The sequence below is a fragment of the Rhynchophorus ferrugineus genome, unplaced genomic scaffold (genome assembly GCF_030347505.1).
Source record: "Rhynchophorus ferrugineus isolate W39M unplaced genomic scaffold, kcgeb_rfMv2 rfM3, whole genome shotgun sequence".
In the NCBI taxonomy this organism is placed as follows: Eukaryota; Metazoa; Arthropoda; class Insecta; order Coleoptera; family Curculionidae; genus Rhynchophorus; species Rhynchophorus ferrugineus.
This window is the reverse complement of record NW_027472582.1, coordinates 47,610,874-47,632,778: the sequence shown is the minus strand read 5'-3', so window position 1 is coordinate 47,632,778 and position 21,905 is coordinate 47,610,874. Positions and strand designations below refer to the sequence as shown.

At 31.4% G+C, this 21,905-nt stretch overlaps 2 protein-coding genes across 2 annotated transcripts in view; one reads left to right on the top strand and one right to left on the bottom strand.

Moving 5' to 3' along the window:
- Window positions 1-15,159, bottom strand: part of LOC143194440 (BBSome complex member BBS7) — a 55,890-nt gene extending 40,731 nt beyond the window's left edge. The window contains exons 1-5 of the mRNA XM_076401237.1: window positions 15,008-15,159; window positions 14,830-14,953; window positions 14,655-14,769; window positions 7,872-8,001; window positions 1,775-1,962 (exon numbers count right to left, since the gene is read on the bottom strand). Of these exons, the coding sequence (XP_076257352.1) occupies window positions 1,775-1,962; window positions 7,872-8,001; window positions 14,655-14,769; window positions 14,830-14,953; window positions 15,008-15,109 (659 nt within the window). The 5' untranslated portion in view covers window positions 15,110-15,159. The remainder of the gene's footprint in view (window positions 1-1,774; window positions 1,963-7,871; window positions 8,002-14,654; window positions 14,770-14,829; window positions 14,954-15,007) is intronic.
- Window positions 15,160-15,667: 508 nt separating this feature from the next.
- LOC143194451 (serine/threonine-protein phosphatase PP1-beta catalytic subunit) lies at window positions 15,668-21,591 on the top strand. Its single transcript, XM_076401260.1, has 5 exons — window positions 15,668-15,827; window positions 16,485-16,616; window positions 19,883-20,290; window positions 20,394-20,680; window positions 20,869-21,591. The coding sequence occupies exons 1-5, from the start codon at window positions 15,776-15,778 to the stop codon at window positions 20,968-20,970; spliced, it is 981 nt and encodes a 326-aa protein (XP_076257375.1). The 5' UTR covers window positions 15,668-15,775; the 3' UTR covers window positions 20,971-21,591.
- Window positions 21,592-21,905: the final 314 nt, after the last annotated feature.

Here is a 21,905-nt window from a genome sequence, read left to right as displayed (position 1 = left end):
TATAAAATAATGTAGAATGCAGATGTAATTTTTTTTTAATTAATCTCTTAGAACTTCAATAATCTCACCGTAAGCACTAAGTATTTTTTATGATTTCCGTATCTGTTGTACTATCCTAACTTATTCTAAAGACTATTCTAACTTATTCCAGAGGTTATCATATCTCATTCTATGTGTCTATTAATCAGTTCGTATGGGAGTGTGCGTCTGAGCCTACACACATCTCTATCATCATGCACATTTAACAACTTGGCGAATGCATTGGAATGCACTAATGGCCTTTCAGAGTACTTTGAACTAACATCTTGAATCACACTCATTATGGGTTCCAAGAGGATATCGCGCAAAAAAAGTTTGTTGGAGACATAATATGGGGCATCGACGATAGCTCGCAACACTTCATTATGGAACCTCTGAATAATAGCTGTGTTATGTTTGCTAGTACAATACACACAGTACATCACAGTTCAATACCAAATTTTTCAACCACAATTTGACTTTGTTAAGATGAAGTTGGAGGTTTTTTGTGGCTGATATTGGATCCTCGTATGATGATAAGATCGCCATATTGTCAGCATATGTTGCAACAGTAGTGTTTCTTGAGGTCAGTGGGTCAGTTATGTACAATATATGTAACAATGGACCAAGAACACTGCCTTGCGGAACACCTGAATATAACAGGTCAATTGAAAAGTCCCCGGCCTAACGCATAGATGGCGCTAGTAGAATTAAATCCATATGTTTTAAGTTAGCCCTAATCCTCAAAAGATGCGTGTATAAATTTGACAGCTTTCGGATCATTAGTTTGTGAATTATAAGATTTTGAGGGAAGCAACTTTTATTATTGTGAAAGAAATGGATAAAAAGTAATTTCGCGTATTGATAAAATATTGCTTTTCAAAGGGAAAAAATACAGTTGAAGCAAAAACTTGGCTTGATGCCGAGTTTCCGAGATGTTAAGTTTAGACGTGGTGCAATGAGCACCGAAGACAGTCAACGCAGTGGACGCCCAAAAGAGGTTGTTACAAGTAACAGACAGAACAAACTTTTAGGGCGATAGGAGGAGACGTCTTCTGATTTTTTCCCTGGTTTAAGAATCATAATGATGTGAGCCACATTCCAAGTCCTAGGAAAGTAATTAAGGCTTAACATGGCATTGTATATAAATGTTATTAACTTGATACACTTTTCTGAGAGCTCTTTTAAGATACTTCCAATAATTATGTTAAAGTGAATATCTCTATGTAATTATATGACAATTTTTTCTTTTAACCTTTTATCAATAATTACTTCAATTAATATACAAATATATATTACTTCATTTAATATTCAATGTTTATGTTTATAAAAGTAAATAAAAATTATATATACTTATATGTTAATGTTATAATGTTATAATGTTCAGTGATGTAGTAATTTTAAACTTACGAGTATTAATACTTTGTTGATTCTTAAAACTAAATTGTAATTAGTTTTAATTAAATGCCATTTAAAAAAGGTTAGTGAGTGTTAGTTTGCATATATTTTAATATACGGATATTTGTTACTGTAATGAATGTTATATATCAAATATATTTCTGATCTTATATAGAAATTATTATTAAAACAAGTTTTAGGAATATTAACATATCATTTTTAAAACATTTTCTTTACTCTACATAAGAAACATGTTTAACTTAATAAATTGTTTGACCATAGAGCGATCACTAGTAATAATTTACTTTCTTTATATAAATGAACATCCAAAATTACATCAGAATTAATAATAACTTACTTTTCCACATCTAGTATCCCAACTTTACCGTCACTGGTCCCAAAGAGAATCGTTTTGCTGTCATCATCTTCAAATACATGTAAAACCGTTGGCGAATTTTCCACCTCCATGCTGAAGGTTACCCTAGCGTGTTCTAATACTCTTATCATTCGGCCTTCACAAGCTATCAATGACGTCAATCTCTTCGTCTGAAAAAAGGTTAATGTAACAATTAATTTTAACTGAAAATTGCAATAAAATCATATTACACAGAAATCAGTAAAAGATAAATCCGAATTGAAGACAAGTAAAAGAAAATTATGAATCTAAATAAAAATCTACATGGTTTTTATAATTTAACTGTAAATCCATATAAAGCTATTATATATCAACAAGTCTGCATCAATCAAACATAGTTGTTTGGTGTGGCATATATAATGGGGAAAAATAACAAAATGTGAGCTAGTGCTTTAAAATGGGCTAGAAACAATTCTCAATAACAAACAATGGAAATTTTCTGTTGCAATCATTCGCCCTAACATCGCAATCACTCTACGTCAAGTACTACTACTACTAAGTTCAACGTGAGATATCACCAAGATAAGACGTTGTCCTTTCCTCGTTGTTTAAAAATTTCGCAAGGTGCGTAAAATAGGTTTTTTTTCTTAACAAAATTAGGGCTAAACAGTGTAGCAATATATTTTATTTATAGGATATAAGTTTAATTTTATGTTTTCCAATTGATTATATATATATATATATATATATATATATATAAGTATAAGTATAAGTGTATTCCGATTAAGAGTTTCGAATATTCGAATTACTGTGGTCTTAAATAGGGGCTAACCTATGTTCAGATACCAGTACTTCGATGGCTTGCCATGTGTCCGTAGTGTTGGTTTATTTTGCTTTTTCAGAATTGCGCCGATAAAATCAAAAGAATCGAAGAAAATATGGAATGAAGAATAAATGATTAAAGCCAGAAAAATAGTTCGCGAGAAGAAAATGAGTACCCTAAAAGCAACAAATTCTTTCACAGTACGAAGAACGACATTGCAATACATATGATTGAAAATTTTGCTTACTCCAGAAGAAGTGGCAGCCACAACAATAGTGTTAACACAGTTAAAAAAGTTTGGAATAAGTTTTGACAATAGAAAGTACGTATTTTCGCATAATGGTATATACGAGGGGGAGTCAAATATAAATGATAATTTTGTAAAATAAATTTATTGATCAATGGTATATACAAACTAAACATTTAACATTTTTCAGTGTAGTCATCTCCATGCTCTACATACTTTTTTCACCGATTTAGAAGCTTGAATATTCCTTCTTCATAAAAAGTTTGAGGGCGAGCTGTCAGGCAGTTGCGCACATACTCCTTTATTCCTTTACTGCTTTCAAAACTTTCGCCTACAAGTGATTTGTTTCGAGGGTACACACTCGAGGTTTTCCCACTGCATTTCTTTAAATTTATTCTTTGTCAAAATAGCGGTGTGTGACCTGACGTACCCACACCTGACCACCCCTCCTCATAAACCAAAGAACACTAGAGAATCAAATCCTCTACATCGGAATTACGTGCTAAGCTAAATACTAAAATTACCGTTCATATTTGATTCCTCCTTCGCACGTTGGCAATGAGTAATAACTTGCAAGATCTATTCCGTGAATCTGGCAAAGCAAGTAAAACATGATTAAGGCCATATCTGAAACGACACTAAGATAAACTGTCACTTAGAAAGCCTACAGGAACGCCATTTTCAGGAGCATTTGAGTTTAATAAAGAAAACGTTGGAAATTTTTTTCAGCTTTTGAACTAAATGTACGAGAAAATAAAGGTAAATAACAGAAAAAAAGTCTAGAAATAAGAAAACAAAAAACTATACTGAAGTGAGAGACAGTGAAGATTAAGAAGAATTTCATTCAAACAATGAGTTAGACGGTATAATAAAGTTACCAAAGTTTTTTTTTTGATTTTTACTAAATAAGCATTATATGAATATTTTTTTCTTAAGCGATGCTTAAGTTCATATTTATAGCTAATATTCTGAGTAACTGTTCAATATTTAGCATATATTTTGTAATTTTTTTAATGCTCAATTTTGATAATATAGTTTATCAAAAAATATATAAAAGTGTTACTGTGTTATATAAAAATATATGACTGATTACCATTACATTAATAAAACGTTGATTATTATATATTAGACCCATAAATTAATTAAAGTCTTTTTTAAACTGAAGCTTTATTTTTTGTATCTAATTCACGGGTACCATCTCGAAAGAACGATATGTCTTTTGAAGGTATTTAACAAGGTATAAGAAGTGAAGCACTGCTCAGAAAAATCACGCTTTTTTTATTATTATTTAATTATTACATTGTTACTACTCGTTTCCGACTAACCTACAATTTGTCTTTATGATAACTTATATCTAGGTATGTAACTAGGAGGACCCATCGGCCCTATCTCAGTCTCTGGTGAAATAATGTTAATACATGTCACTGCTGTATTTTTTATAAACTGCACCTCACTACACAACACTACACAAGATCAGATGGCTTGATCCCTTTAACTCTGTATCTTGCTCTGATGGTATCCAAAAGTGGCAATACTTCAATATTCTCATGAGAATGAAGTCTTTTCTCATGCCCACTTGCAATTCTCTTAATTTCTTGACTGACTGTCAAATCAAATCCTTACTGTGGGTATCTGAAGGTCTGGATGTAGGTAGTCAGTTCTGTAGTATTTGGGTGCGCCCACAATATTTCTCAGGTCTTCGTTCTGAAAAATGTGTATTTTGTTTATGTTACTCTTTGCAGAACATCCCCATAATTGAACTCCGTATGTCCATATAGGTTTCAATATTTGCTTATAATAATAGCAATTTATTATATACTGTGATTTTTTCCAATTAGCCAATACACTTTCCTATGCTTCGATTCCAATTCTTTTCTTTTCTTTTTTATATGTTCCTTTCAGCAAAGTTTTGCATCAAGATTCATTCCGAGATATTTAGCGTTGTTGATATATGTAATGATGAGTATTATTTAATGTTATTGGTGCTTGTACGGTCTGATTGTAGGTGAACTACACATGCACAGATCTACTTTCGTTAATTTTTTTTTCCAAGCTTGTGTCCATTTATTTATATTGTCACTTGCCTGTTGTAATTTTCGTGTGGCTTCTTCATTATTGTCTCCAACAGCTACAATCGCAGTATCATCACCAAATGTAGCCATCGTAATATTCTTCATTTGTGGTATATCACAAGTGTAGAGTAGATAAAGCAATGGCCACAATACACTTCCTTGTGATACACGTGCTTTAGTTTCGTTTATTGTAGAGTAAGCTTCTTGTTTAACTCTAAACATTCTGGCTGTAATGTACGATTTTACTAGTTTGGTATGTTGTTTTGATAACATTTTCTGTAGTTTATGAACAAGGTCTTTATGCCAAACCTTATCGAAGGCTTGTGCTACATCTAAGAATATAGCTGAGCATACGTTTTTTCTTTCGTAGACTTTTTCAATAACATCTGTTATTCTGTGGACCTGGTCAATTGTTGAATGCTTGTTAATAAACCAAAACTGGTGTGTTGGTATTAGGTTTTTTTCTCTCTATGATTGGTTTTATTCTTTTCAACGGGAGTTTTTCAAAAACTTTAGATATTACTGGCAGCAGTGATATAGGTCTATAGGGTTTTATTTCGTTTGGTGACTTTCAAGGTTTTGGGATCATTATAATTTCCGCCATCTTCCAAATGTGTGAGACTTTTATTAATTTAAGAGCTGTATTGATCAAGTTGGTGAGTTTTATAATTCCCTTTCTTGGTAGTTGTTGCAGTAATTCTCCTTTTATTAAATCATAACCTGGTGATTTCCTGAGATTAATATCAGTTTTAATAACTGTATTTAGCTCTCTCGGCGTGACTCATTCAACCATCGAATTTTCAGCTTCTATATCTGGCAAATTATATTCAATATTAGTTTCGTTTAGTTTGAAAGTTTTTTCTAGATATTCAGCAAATGCTTCTAATTTTTGGTGATTGTCACGTGCCCAGTTCCCTTATAGGTCTCTTATAGATGGACTGTGTAGACAGGAGCGATATATTTATAGTGAATTGAATAATTGAGAGTAAAAGAATTTCTTTATCATATGTTAAATTACTCAAATAGTCATTTATTGATTTGTTTTTAATTTCCCTTTTCAGTTTTTGGATTATATTGTTTAAAGTATTTGTGCATTTAAAGTAATATGTGTTCTGTTTTGTTGTCATTTTTTTAGTAATTTTCGTTTTTCATCTACCATTTCCTTCACTTCTCTTGAATAATTAATTCCTTTAATTGTACTCTTAATTTCTGCAGTATTATTCCAAGCAGCTTGCTGTACTACGAATTTTCCTGCTTCAAAATTTAATTGTTCAATTATTTTGAGGGGTACATTTAGTTGAAATAGTTTGTCCAATTCTTCAGCAAATCGCTACTATTCTGTTCTCTTATTTGTTAACTTTGGGTTTCTTTCTTTTCTTATTATAATTTCTTTAGAATCACTGGCGTATGATCTGAACTTAGCTCAAAATTTTCTTCGACTTTTATATAGCTGGATGTTATGTTTCTTACTTTGAAGAAATCTAACTACATCTTAGTTCAGCAGCTGCTTTATGCAGTTCATTGCCTATAGTTGTTGTCATTCTGGAGTCCCATCTTATATTTGTTGCATTGAAATCACCTCCAATTATACATTTTTCTCCTAGGTTGCTTAGGACATTCAAATAATGTTCGTTCTGGGTTCTAGTTGTGTTCTCTCGATTCAAAATTGCAATAGGTGATACTTCGCCTGATGTCGATATTTCCATTTTATTTGTCTTTTGTGCGATGTTCTCCATATTTTCTTTATGGATTGTTGAAATAATAAATGTTATGTTATTTTGTCCAGATGTTGAGTTTTCAACGTTTAATGGCTTAACGTTTTATGGCATTTGTCATTTATTTTCTACTGTACTGACATCTTTTCCGATCGCACTTTCACTTTTTATTTTAAACCCAGTCTAACCCAGTAACAGTAAACTGTTATTATTAAAGTTTTCTTTTTAACGCCCTTAACCTTTAACCTTTTTTTTTAATTTGCGACACAGATGTTGCATTTTTATTTCGTTTTACTGACCATCTCTCCGGATACGTCTTTACTCTGTGAAAGTTAAACGTCGACTAAGTCACGATTCATATGTCGGAACAAGTAGAAATCAGAAGGAGCAAGTTCTGGGGAATACAACAAGTGGGATAGCACTTTCCATTTTAATGTTTCCAAGTATGTTTTCACCGATTTTAAAACATGTGGTCAAGCATTGTCATGCTGTGTATTAACATAGTAACATTGTTTTTTCTCGTATTCCGACCAGTGCTCGGCTCAAACGCAATAATTGTAGTCGATAGCAATTGATGATTTCTTCGAGTAATGCTTTCAGTTCCTCGTCTTTTTTTGCCTCGCCAAAATTTTGGCTGCTCAGAACGCTCATTGTCATCGGTGTCAAAATCGCCACTTTTAAAACGTCAAAATTAATATTCATATGTTGAAATTAATGGAGTATGGTAGCTATTTCACCCAGCATTCGACTTTCAGTCCCTTGAAACTTTTTTTTTCTTGAAAATGAAATAAACATATAAAAGTTCTCCCAAACACGATTTACTTGGTACATATTCAAACATATTTTATGCACACTTCGACAAAATTGCACTGAAAAGTTAGAGAAGCTTCAACATGAAGTTGGTTACACCATTTAATTAGTTCGCCATGCTTTTAATCCCTTAGATTGAAATAGATATTTCTAAATCCCGATATTGATATCGCAATAAGCCTCAGTTTCACTTTTCATACATATTTAAAAAAATGAGTTCCCACAAATAATATTATGATGTATTTTTATTATCATTCTCATTCCCATCCCTCATTCTCATTTCTTATTCATAGACTGACCAAACTTTCGGAAGATCGAAGTGCGAGGGGACAGCCTATAACTGAGATTTTTTAATACCGAATTATATATCAAATTCTTGATATAATACTAATAGGTAATGGTAAAATTAATTTAAAACAAAATAAAAACTTACTTTAGTCATATAAAATGCTACAACATCCACAATAGTATCACCACATAGATACGATCCCAGATCCTTACAATCCCTGAAATGGCTATAAACATGTTTTCCGCATAAGAACAGTTCGTTTCCTAAGACAAACCTATAAGAAACGTAATTAAAAATTTAATACGGAAATGTAGAACATAAATATCGTTCAATATGCCCTTAAATATTCAGTGGTTCAACGAATAAACTTATTATTTAAAAATTTAGATTTGAACATTTTTTTTAAAAAACGCCTCTAAAATAAATTGCATGTATTCTCTTTCATCATATTACCGATTATGAGATTACTTTGAAGAAATTTAATATTTTAATGCTACTACTTCAATAATAAAAGAACAGTCAAGACTATAAGTTCTTCGGTTCCAAAAAAGTAAAATTAAACAGTAAGATAATGAGCACGGTTTTTGTGTATATATTCTATTATATATTATTATATTATATATTGAGTTTTATTTTATTTATTTTGGCTTTGATATATAACAAAATTCTAATCTAAATAAGAGAATAAACCATAAATAATGTTATCAAATATAATTTATTTTATTATTAGAGTGCATCTAATGCATATATTATCTAATTGCTGTTAGAAGTAATTCATTAAAGACGTAATCTGTTTCAGACTCTATCTAATTGCTTCGGCATCTTCAACCGGAATAATAATTTTTATTATTATTTAATTAATACATTGTTACTAGTCATTTCCGTCTAACCTACAATGTGTCTTTATAATAACTTAAAACTCATGGGTCCTATCTCAGTCTCTGGTGAAATAGTGTTTATACATGTCGCTGCTGTATTTTTTAATATATGCACCTCACTACACAATAGTATACAAGATCAGATGGTTTGATTATTTTGAGTCTGTGTCCTGTTCTGATGGTATCCAAAAGCTGCAATTTTTCAATATTCTCATGAGAATGGAGTCTTTCCCCATGCCCCCTTGCAATTCTCTTGATTTCTTGATTGACTGTGGGTATCTGAGGGTCTCGATGTAGGTAATCAGTCCTATAGTATTTGGATGCACCCACAATACCTGTCAGGACTTTGTTCTGAAAAAATTGTATTTAATTTATGTTACTCTTTACAGAACATCCCCATAATTGGAATCCGTATGTCCATATAGGTTTCAGTATTTGCTTATATAATAGCAATTTATTATGTACTGATAATTGTGATTTTCTTCCAGTTAGCCAGTACATTTTCCTATATTTCAATTACAATTCTTTTCTTTTCTTCTTTATATGTTCCTTCCAGCGAAGTTTTGCACCGAGATTCATTTCGAGATATTTAGCGTAGTTGCTATATGAACTAATTAGTATTATTTAATATTATTGGTGCTTGTACGGTCTGTTTATATGTGAACTGCACATGTACAGATTTACTTTCATAAATTTTTATTTTCCAAGATTGTATCCAATTATTTATATTGTCACTTGTCTGTTGTAATTTTCGTGAGGCTTCTTCAGAATTGTCTCCCACATATATATAATCGCAGTATCATCAGCAAATGTAGCCATCGTAATATTTTCCATTTGTGGTATATCACAAGTGTAGAGTAGATAAAGCATTGGTCCAGTACACTTCCTTGTGGTACACCTGGTTTAGCTTCTTTTATTGTATGATTTTAATGGTTCGATGTGTTGTTTTGGTAGCATTTTTTGAAGTTTATGAACAAGGCCTTCATGCCAAACCTAATCGAAAACTTGTGCTACATCGTCGGCCAATGAGTTCGTTTTCTAGTTGACATGTAACTCTTAAACACCTTAGTTCAGCAGCTGCTTCATGCAGTTCATTACCTTTAGTTGTTGTCATTCTGGATCCCCATCTTGTATATTTTGCATTGAAATCATCTCCAATTATAAGTTTTTCTCCGAGGTTGCTTAGGACATTCAAATAATTTTCCTTTTTTGATTGTATCTTGAAGGACAATAAATTGCGGCTATTGTAACCTTGTATCTACTTGATTTAATAGTTACTGCTCTTACCTGATTTTCTGCTGTACAGAGCCCGGTTTTTGATGGTGAGAAATGTTCTTTTTTATTATTATTGCACTTCTCCTCTTGCGGTGTTGGCTGGATGTTTGGTATGATAAAATGTATATCCTCTAAATTTAGTAAAGGATTCTTTTGTTAAATAAGTTTCTGGTATTAGGCAAATATCTATTTTTTGCATATAAAGGAATACTTATAGGGTAGCGTGATGTTGCTGGATTCCATTAACATTCCAAATTGCTATTCTTTATTGTTTATTGTTTTTGTTGCTTTAATGTTTTTCAATTCTAGTTTTTCAAGCCTTTCGAAAAAATATTCGATCATTTTTTCTTGACTGTCCAGCTTTCCTATTAATTTAAGTATCAATTCGTTGGTGGTTGCTTCATCTTCCTTTGTGTCTCTTTGGTTATTTTGACTGATAATTTGGGCATAAGTCATTTCATCAATAACTTTGTTATATTTTTTCGGTTGTTTCTTTTCACTCATTATTTCTTGAGGTTTAACTCGAGGAACTACTCTATTTCTCCTCTCTTGTGGTGTTTTAGCGGGTACACATCGTCTATAACTTGCGAGTACATTGGGATGCACTGACACTCTTTCGAAGTACTTCACACAAATACGTTGAATTACACTCGTTATAGGTTCAAGAGGAATATCGCGTTGTATCACTTTATTTGAAATATAGTCCGGAGCATCAACAATGGCACGCAACACTTTATTTTGGAACCGTTGAATGATGGATATATTAGATTGTCTAGCGGTACCCCATAGTTGGATTGCATTTGACCAAATATGCTTGAGTATGGACTCATACAACAATACCTTGTTATCTAATGTATTTACGCCCAATGAGCCAATACATTTGATATAATTTAAGTCCAAGTTGTTTTCGTTTAGACAGTATGTGCTTCTTCCAGGTTATGCGTTCATCTAAGTGCATACCAAGATATTTAACATGCTCTGCTTGGGGGTGTTGACGATAATTGATATTCACTGGTGGACATGTTCTTCTACGCAGGGTAAACGTTATATGCGTGAATTTTGTTTCTTTGGCTTTAATGCGCCATGTCTTCAACCATAATTGTATTTGCGCCAGGTGGCTTTGTAGGTTTATTGATGCTGTGATTGGATATTCATGGAATGATAAGATTGCTGGAACCAGTACACTAACTTGCCGAACTCCTGAATACATGGGATTTAATTCGGTACGTTCATCGCCTTGATTTACATTTAAATGTCTATCAGTGAGGTACGATTTTCGTAACCGATAATCCGGATGAGGGAGAAGTTTCTTTAGTTTAACCTGCAAGCCGGTATGCCAAACTTTGTCAAAAGCCTGAGATATATCTAGAAAAGCAGCCGAACAATATCTTTTATCATTTAGGTCAGTGTTTATTTTGTTTACAAGTCTATGCACTTGTTCTATACTTCCATGCTTATTGCGAAAGCCAAACTGATGTTCTGGAATAATTTTTCATTTTTCTATTATATAGTTTAGCTTCTTGATGTATTGTTTCTCGAAAACTTTGTAGATTATCGGTAATAAACTTATAGGCCGGTAGGAGGTCACATCTTCTGGTATTTTTCATGGTTTAAGAATCATTAATATCTTAGTTACTTTCCAGATGCTAGGGAAGTAATTAATTCATAACCAAGAGCTCTTTTAATATTAATCTCTCTCATTATTGTTTGTTTAACTTTCTTGGCCGTTAATTTCTCGCACAGTAAGTCCATTTGAAATGGCGAATCTAGAAAGCTAGTAATTTTATTTTCGACATCTTTATGTAGCTGAGACTGGAATAGTTTAAAAATATTTTTTAAGTGTTTTGAGAAGATGTCGGCCTTCTCTTTATTGCTTCTTGTTGTGCCTCTTTGCTGTTGCCAATTCCGTCGTAATTTTCTTTTATCTGCTATCTTTTTCTGTATTGTACATGATATATGTGTATTTTTTCTTGGACATGTTTCACTGTTAGGAGTCGCGGAATATGCTGCCTCCTGTATATTTTTTGTAATATTTATTACTGCTATTTCTATATCCATTTCAGTTTGTAACGGTAAGTTTAGAGAGATGTTTCGGTCTAAGTTTTCTCTAAATAAGGGCCAGTTAGTTCTATTATTGCACAGAGAAGAGGGTTTATCTTTGATGGTAATGTTTTAAGAAGGTGTTTCTATTATTGGCGAATGATCAGAAGACAAGTCGAAACATGATTCTGCATGACATTTTTTTGTATCAATATTTTTTGTAATACAGAAATCTATAGTATCTGGTTTTTTATTTCTGTCTGTAAGCCAATCTGTTGGTTCACCAGTAGAGATATGTTGTAAATTATCTGCCTTTATTGCTTTTAACAGTTCTCTACCTTTTGAGGTTATTATTCTTGAACCCCACATTAAATGTTTCGCATTGTAATCTCCTCCGGCTATAAATCACCTAGCGTACTGAAGAATTCTTGAAAGTGTTCTGCCTTGTTTTTATGTTTGGGTGGGCAATAAATCGCAGACATTGTTAATGGTCCATGGATATCCTCTATGGTTATGCTGGTGGCTTGCGGAATTTTTCTTTTTCGAAATACTTTATATCATCTCGAATGATTATAGCTGTACCTCCATGTGCTTTATCATCATGGTGATTTGTATGATAAAGTTTATATTTAAGAATTTTTAAATAATGTTTGTCCATAAAATGTGTTTCGGAAATCATCATAAAGTCAATATTTTGTTCAGTTACGAACAATTTTATTTCCCTGGCGTGTTGTTGGAGCCCATTGGCATTCCATACCGCGATTTTGTAGCTAATGGTTTCAGGCATTAGGCAAGTTTGCTGACGACGATTGTGAGTAGACCAAGCATCGTACTCATTTGATTCATTAGTTTGGCCATCATGTTTTCTAATCTAGAGGTGTTGCTGCTAGTTTCAGTAGGTTGTGATGTGGTTTCTCGATTTTGTGTTGAACCATTTTCAACCATTTGGGCATAAGTTATGTCTGGTTGACTTGGTCTGTTGGATAGACTGGTAGGTGTGGATTGTTTTTGTTGCTGTTGATGCCTTTTTTATCTTAAGGCAGGATATAGTTTCTGCTGTAGTTGTTTGTGAACTGCGCAACTCTTGTAGTTCGCTGGATGATTTCCGTCACAGTTAGCACATTTCACTTTATCATCGCGAACTTTACGAGTACAATCTCCTGTTTTGTGTTCTCCTGTACATTTTACGCATCTAAATGATTTGCGACTGTTTGTGTGCCCGTGTGCTTGACACCTCGTGCATTGTGGTATAATTCTTTTTGTATGTGGTAGTTCGCATTAAATAATATTGTTTTCTAATCTGGTGATTTCACAGACCGCCTTATTATTTCCACTAGGTTTTAAATCAATATAGAACATAGGCAGAGGGTTTTTTGTCGTGCGATGTCGTATATTGTGAACATTTACCACCTCGTAGCCTTGTTCAGCTAGGGCTACCTTGATGGTGTTAAAGTCCGTTCCGTGATGTAATCCTTTTAACACGAAGTTAAATGTTCTCTCGGATTTTGGCCTGAATGTATGGTACTGGGTGTTTCTTTCGTCTAATTCTTTTACTAGAACTTTATAGTGCTCCGCTTTGAACAATTTGATTTTTATTGTTTCTAGCTAACTGTTTTAATTGTGTAGTAATGGTTTTCAATAGGTCATGGATGTATTTTATTACTCTTACCTTATAAACTGTTATTGGTGGTGGTTTGGGAACAACTTTTTCAGGGCTTGGTTGTATATTCTCTTCAATTTCTTCCGATAGGTCGCTAAAACTATTTTTTGTCTCTATTGGTTTTTGTAACCAATAGTCACTGATCCTTGTTTGTTTCCTGGCGATTTCTTCTTCTGGGCTTCTCAATCGTTTTTTGTTAATGATTTTAATCCATTCTGTTTGTGGGATTTGCGTTATTGCTGATTGTTCTAATCTTATATAATAGTGTGCAGGTGATTTGGTTGAATCGCTATGGTTTGCCATTTCTAGATTGTTAATATTTTATTTTATTTACTTCCAAAGGATAAAAAAATAAAATAAATACATTGTTTATTTCACGCACTTCATTTTTCACTCACGTGCTATTTTTTGCATTACTTTTTGACCATAAATACGATAAATAAATTTCAAAAGGACTGTTGTAAAATAAGGGAAAATAATTTTAAAACACTAATAAAAATGAAATTCAGTCTTTTTTTCTGATCACATAAACACGTATTCACTACACTTTAAGTCCACTGAGAGTACTTATATTTATAACATAAAAGTAAAGAAAAATCATGTATGCTTATATTTGAAACTCTGAAAATAACCTTACTTATGATACTTTGTTTAATGTTCAGTGGAGTAGTAATTTACACTTATTAATACTTTATTGATTATTACGATTATTATATGCAATTTAGCACATGTTAATGTGTATTAGTTATTAAGATGGTTTGCATATATTTCAATATGTTTTAATATACAGACATTTATTATTTCAATTAATTTTATGTATCAAATACATTTCTGATCTTATATAGAAAATACTGTGAAAACTAGTTTTAGTGACATATCATTTTTAAGTTAGTCCGTTTATTTAATATATTGTGATCCAATTTCGACCATAGGACGATCACTAGTAATATTTAAAAGCGAGATTTATTAAACCAAATCTAATCTATTGAATAATAAAATTTTCTCAAGATAAGAAACGAATTGATAGATATTTCATTCTTTCGTCATTGAAGACAAAATTGGTATTAAACTTACATTGAATTAATGGGTTCTGTCATACCACTATCAAAAACCAGAAATAATTTTCCCTTTTTGGTAAAACCCTTCACTTCGTTTCCACAAGCAATAAAAATTTTATCATGGGCAGTCCCTAAAATACCAAATATTTAACCGGAAAACATTTCTATATAGTTTAAAAATATCCATTTACCTGTAATTCCTGCCGTTTGTAATGAAGTTATTGATGCCCCTGGCAGTGTCTTGAAATGTAGCTGAATATCGTCCTTTTTAATAGAAAATACTTGCAATATACCTTCAGAATCTGCCACCACCACCTAATTACATTTTTAATGTTTTAATATTCTTTATTATATAGCTGATATACGCACTTTTTGTGGTTCCTTTAAATTACTCGATGGTAACAACTTCAAACAATTATTGTTTGTAATTCCTACAACCGTATAGTCTACCCTTGATAATTGCAGCTCCATCCTCTATTTTTTAAAACAACTTACACACATAATAGCAATTTGTATTTATCGTGCCATTCTTCAGTTAAAAAAATCAATATTACCTTAGTAACTATGAATTATAACATAACATTAAAAACTAAATAAAATAAAATTCTGAAATGTGAGTTTAATAAAAAATATAACAACAATAACATTATAATTCTTCAAATATATTTTCTAATCGTAAATATGAAATATTTACTAATTGCTAATGCTTTAAATTATGTTGTTTATTTTAGAATATTTATTATGTTACAATAAAATATTTTAATTTTATCCATATTCTCTAACATTTTATTTAAATAGATCAATAATATTTTGAAAATAGTAATTTTAAATAGATAAGAATGGGTCGCGACATCTGTCGTTCTAATTCAAATTACGAAAATTGATTTATACAGTTTTCTGTACAATATGCCCTAATAATTTAAAAATTTAATTACATGAATATTATATTTTCATTGCTAATCATATATATAAAAGGTACTTTCGATATAATAGCTATGAAATGTTTGTTATATTACATTTGAAAACGCCCTCTATGTCATGAAATGATATGAATGTAACTGTCGACAATCGACAGGCAGTTACTGTTTTATGGTTGGCAACAAATTACATTTTTTTTAGGTTTGTTCTAGTAAAAAAATGGCAGAGCCCGAATTAAACGTTGATAGCTTAATTCAGAGGCTATTAGAAGGTAAATCTACTTGTTTTATATATTCCACATTTAGTCAAGTATTAGTCATATTCTTATGTAATAGAACAACTCATTTTAACAATTTATTTATATCTAATAATAAACTTCCGATACATCTGTCATTTCCTATATTTTAATTATTTTACTATTTTTGTTGTAAGTACAAATTTTATATAAAAATAATGACAATCCTAAATGAGCACACTTCCTCTTGTTCTGAAATCTATAAATATCTATAATCATAACTCTATGCAATTTCCTTATTTACACACATAGAACCTTTCTTATCTCGTAAATAAAATGGAAATGTTTATTTTTAATTTCGGTTTTCATCACGTTTAAATAGGATATAAAACCATAACCGAATTGAAAGAAAACCCAGATGTTAAGAAGAAATCAACGTTTAAAACTATTTTTGTGTCTTCAGAATGTAAGATAAAAATGTATAGCTTTTTCTATTATTGCTAGTTTAGTGCAATTAGTGTAAAAAAGTTGTAAGTACTACAAGTAAATTTGTCCTCCAATATTTCTAGAGTATAATCTACTTAACATAATGTATTTATTTTTGGAATATCTTGACAAGAAACCTTTTGTCAATCAATCAATACACAACTATAATTATAAAATTAATATTCAAGAGGTTTTTTTTTATTTTAGTAAGAGGATGTCGACCAGGAAAGTCTGTTCATATGACTGAAGCTGAAGTTAGAGGCCTTTGTCTTAAGTCTAGAGAAATATTTTTACAGCAACCTATATTATTGGAACTTGAAGCACCCCTAAAGATATGTGGTAAGTGAAACCCTAGACATATCTTTAATAAATTATATTAAATAAAAATACCCATTTTTTGGTATTATTATTGACTTGTTAATAATATTTTTATATTACATCTTATATATATATATATATATATATATATATATATATATATATATTAACTTAATTAATAATAATTATTGTTTTATGATGAAGTATACAAAGTATTAATATTAGGTAGATACTATAATGTTATCATTTTGATTATTATATTTAACTTCATATGGACTATTGCCTGAGTTTTCTATTATCATAGTTTTATCAGTCAATATTGTTGAGATCATCCTTAATCCGAAATATGGAATTTTTAGATTTAAAATGATTGAATAAATTAATAGATTATTAGCCTAAAATACATTTATATATCTTATTATTATAGCTGGATTATGAATGTAACATGCATTTTTGTATTATATTTAATATGTGTTTGGAGAAAATTACTATTTCTCAGTCAATATAGTGCAGCATGTTCTTGCATAACATAACATTTTAGATCATTATGGGTCATAGCTATAGCCCATAAAAACACTATAGAAGAGAAGGACACTATAGAACCAGAAAGCACTATAGAAGGGATAAAAATAGACTACATAGTTCAGAATTACTGTTATTGTTTAGAAGCGCCGGTTGAGTTTTTCTTATTTATTCATTGATATAAATTACTTGATCAATAGAAGAGGATAGATGTTTTTTTGTGTGTCTACACATGCCTATAAATTAAATAAAATGAATACCTAAATTATCTAAAACTACTGGGACACTACCAACTAAGATTGTTTTATTGGTGATATCGCTAAAATTATGGAAATGATACCAGTGAAAGGGCGCCGATTTAAACACCTACACTGGTGGAGGTGGTTCCATCTGTCAAATTTGGACTCACTGATTTTCTAACATGAGAGCAGCTTTCAATCAGCAAACGAATTTAAACCTTAGCAGAGGGGGTGACGTTGGCATGTTATTTCGAATGGTAATATTCAGTAAAATGTGCTCACAAATATGTGATGTCCTCCATATAAAGGTTGAATAATACTGGTGCTAAGGGAGAATCTTATGGAACACCTAATTTATGAATTAGAAAAGACATTTCCGAGCCTCCACTGAAATGAAGTAAATGAGTAGATCCTTAGCTAGACCTTCTATTACTTACGAGAAGCGTAATCGCCATATTGTGTAGTGGATAACCAATTTACTAACAGCACTGCTTACTATTGTTGAAGCTTACATGAGAAGAACAACACTAATTTGCTTTACTTATTTATATGGAAAAGAGTATATGCGTCTTGGTTTTTATACCTTGCGACTTCGTGATGCCAAATCACGCCTAGTGCTAATCGCTCTTTGAGGATAAGTGTCGTTGCAGTCCCAACAATTATTTTTCAACTAACAATTAGATTAGGTTAACGGTGATAGATATTTATCGGAGGCCCCAATTTTTTCCAAAATGTTCTAAGGCGCAAACTTATTTGAATATTAGTTTAAAAATAATTTTGTGTAAAACTCGTAAAATTAAATCAGATCAACAGGCCCAGAAAGTTGTGAACTTCGGTTTCATAGTGAATTAAAGAAGAAAATCAAATCAGAAAAATGTTAATATTAATTTTTTGGAATGCAAAAGAAATTTTGTATTTTTTGAAAAGAAAAATCAGTTATTCAATAATGTAGCCATAATAAAATATATTAAACAATTCAATTTATTATTGAAAACTTTAGAAATAGTTGGATATAAGAAGTCGTAAGAAAATATCTGATTTACAGAAGAAAAAATATTTTTTATCAATACTACTTAGATCATTAGAATAAGTGTATTGAAGTTGGTAGGAAATAATAAGAATAATAAGGAAAAGTAGGAAAATACGATGTAATCAAAAAATAATAAAATGTAAAAATTATGGAATTGTTCATTATCAATTCCTATGTCGGGCCAAACTTATCAAAAAAGAATACCGTTGGTCCGTACTTTTCATCCCGTCAACTACAAGCACTTCAAAGTGATAACCGATTTCTTTTGACACAAATTGAAAGTTATAGATATGAAGCTGTGGTGCCAGAACTGCAGCAGTTAATCAGGCGAACATTCTGCATGAACGATTTTAGGTTACTGGGATCGTGCGATTTAACCTCGCAAGCCTTTTTTGTCATTCAGTCAGGTCTATGCCAATAAGCAGCAATCGACTGATACCTTTAAAATCAACATAACCCAAATTCAACCATATCGGTTCTATAGCAGAATCATTGAATATTGGACCACACGGATCCGTATCACTGAGAAACCGACAGCATCATTTATGTTATATTCAATACAAAACAACAAATAGATACATAGGTCTTTCAAACACAAAAATAATTTTGTTAATACCTTAAACCCAACTTATTTAATTTCATTTCAACATCGACCCTAACCTATTAAAAACCCTATAGAATTCTGTTAGTCTGATTCAAACATATTTTCCTCCCTTGATTTAAACTACATTATACGACGATGCAATAAAGGAGTTTCGTTTTATATTTCGTTCTTAATATTTAAAGATTAGAAACAATTTGCTACTGTCTACAGCAAAGGCAAAAATGTCCCGCTTTCTCAAATAAGTCAACTAATAAAATAATTACCAAGATAGTTCCTCAAATATGGTACGTTGTATGTGTGTTAACATCAACGGCGTTCACCTAGTATTTCTGAGGGCGTTCTGTACAACAAAACAATATACATTGCTTCAATACCAGTCTTTGAAAGAACTGGAAATGTTCGAAAAGCTATTTTTGAACTGGGATTCATATATTAACAGAGTCAGCATGTAAAATAGTCGTTTCCGAGATAGTTTAGCACTTATAGCTATAGATTTTGCTTCCTCGCACGTAATCTAAGCGTAAAGTTGGTTAATTGAATATAATATGGACAGGTAGAAAAACATAATTGTTGTTTTACAAATCAAATAAGTGTTTTACTCTTTAAAAAGCAACAATCATTTCTTGCAAAATGTTTACCGGTATAGTTTCAATAGCGCTATCAAAAATACATCAATATTGAATTTCTGACATTGGTCTATATACATGTTGCAATAGTAATCACGCCTCTATCTGCATTCGGTTCTTAGAAGAACTTTTAATATACTAAGAGCGTTTCGGCAGAATCTCATCTGCCATATAAATATTTCTTCTATTCCACTAAAAATGTTTCTAGTAAATTAATTAATGCTGAATATATAAAATAACAATATTAACTATCTTTATTATTCCAGGCGATATCCATGGTCAATACACTGATTTACTACGCCTGTTCGAATATGGAGGTTTCCCACCCGAAGCCAATTATCTTTTCCTAGGAGATTATGTAGATCGTGGTAAACAATCTCTCGAGACCATTTGTCTCTTACTCGCGTACAAGATCAAATACCCAGAAAATTTCTTCTTACTCCGCGGAAATCATGAATGTGCATCCATCAACAGGATATATGGGTTTTATGATGAATGCAAACGACGATTCAACATCAAACTATGGAAAACTTTCACAGACTGCTTCAACTGCTTGCCGATCGCTGCTATTATCGATGAGAAGATTTTCTGTTGTCACGGTGGGCTTAGTCCAGATCTACAAGGAATGGAACAGATCAGACGTATAATGAGACCAACTGATGTACCAGATACAGGTGAATTTACTAAATAATAAATTAATTCGATATTTTGTTCGAAATGTTGTATACATGAATGCAGTTTTACATTTCAGATTTTGAAAAAAATATATATTTTTAGGGTTACTTTGTGATCTTCTTTGGTCGGATCCAGATAAGGATGTACAGGGATGGGGAGAAAATGACCGTGGGGTGTCCTTCACTTTTGGTGCTGACATAGTCAGCAAGTTCTTAAATAGGCATGACTTAGATCTAATATGCCGTGCCCATCAGGTGGTTGAAGATGGTTATGAATTCTTTGCGAAGAGACAACTGGTCACCTTATTTTCGGCTCCAAATTATTGCGGAGAGTTCGACAATGCCGGTGGTATGATGAGTGTTGATGAAACTCTGATGTGCTCCTTCCAGGTAATAAACTAAAGTTTATCTTATAATCTATAAAGTATTTTCATCTTCTTCAGTTGAGATATTGTTTAATTACCAGTACAATTTTATTAAGAAATCTGTTATCCAATTGTCTATTGGCTAAATTGTTAAATTAGATTGAGTCAATACAAAAAACTTTTAAATCAGATATGTTTACGTGTGCATTTCAGATATTGAAACCATCTGAAAAGAAAGCAAAATACCAGTATCAAGGAGTAAATTCCGGCCGTCCTTCGACACCGCAGAGGAATCCTACAGCTAAAAAGAAATAGAGTGAAAATAGAGCAATAAACACTTATCTAACTTTATTTTCATTTTATTCAATATTATAAACAAAAAGCATTTTAACTGTAGTGTACTTTCTCACCTCTTTTTTTCATTGTGGCAGATTATAAAGTCGGTCCTTAAAACGATACAGAGTATTATTTATCTATGTTTATTATTTTATTATCTATATATTTTTTTAGTTTGTAAAGAATCGACTGATTAATGGTGTGTGACACTAAAAACAACTGTTACTCTTATTTGTAAATAATCACATTTCGCTTTAAAGCATTTAAAATATGGAATTTGCAACATATATCAGCCAAAGAGTCTGCGATTTGGCGCAATTTATTGTTATTATTTATCTCGTGTTTTAAATACGACACATTTTATGTTATTGAGGTTGTGGCTAAGCCTTTGGCATACAGTGTGTATAAATTTGTGTAAGTTAAAAGGAAACTGAGGACAGGTTGTGCATTCATTTTGTTTCTGTTATTGTTCATTCTCTCATTTAATAATACAATTTTCAGTGCACTGTTTTATGGTACTTTTTTTTTATTCTGTTAGACATAGATATAGTTTATGTAGAATTCAAAAAATCTTAAATAAATCTATATATTACTATGTAATTTAATAGTTTTGCATTTTTAACGTTATTTCTCCTCATATATTTCCCCTATTGAGCTCACTTCAAAGTCAAATATCCACTCCAGTTCCTTAATTATTTTTAAAATTGTTTTCATTAAAAGATTGTTACGAACTCATCTACAATTTTACTGGTGGTTTTGTTAGTTATCTCTTAAAACTACGTATTTATCTAAGATAATCCATTAATAATAACTTAGTCTTCAAAGTAATATAGATTATTAATACTCCTATTTTTTTCAAGTAAATACACTTCACAATACATCAAGTCTCTTTAACACACTTTAGTACTTTATTC

What these genes read in the sequence shown, in the direction of transcription:
- LOC143194451 (XM_076401260.1), top strand. Translation starts at nt 15,776, where the DNA reads ATGGCAGAGCCCGAATTAAACGTTGATAGCTTAATTCAGAGGCTATTA. An exon ending in AGCACCCCTAAAGATATGTG is followed by an intron (nt 16,617 to 19,882) that starts GTAAGTGAAACC and finishes TTATTATTCCAG; the next exon opens with GCGATATCCATGGTCAATAC. An exon ending in CTCTGATGTGCTCCTTCCAG is followed by an intron (nt 20,681 to 20,868) that starts GTAATAAACTAA and finishes TGTGCATTTCAG; the next exon opens with ATATTGAAACCATCTGAAAA.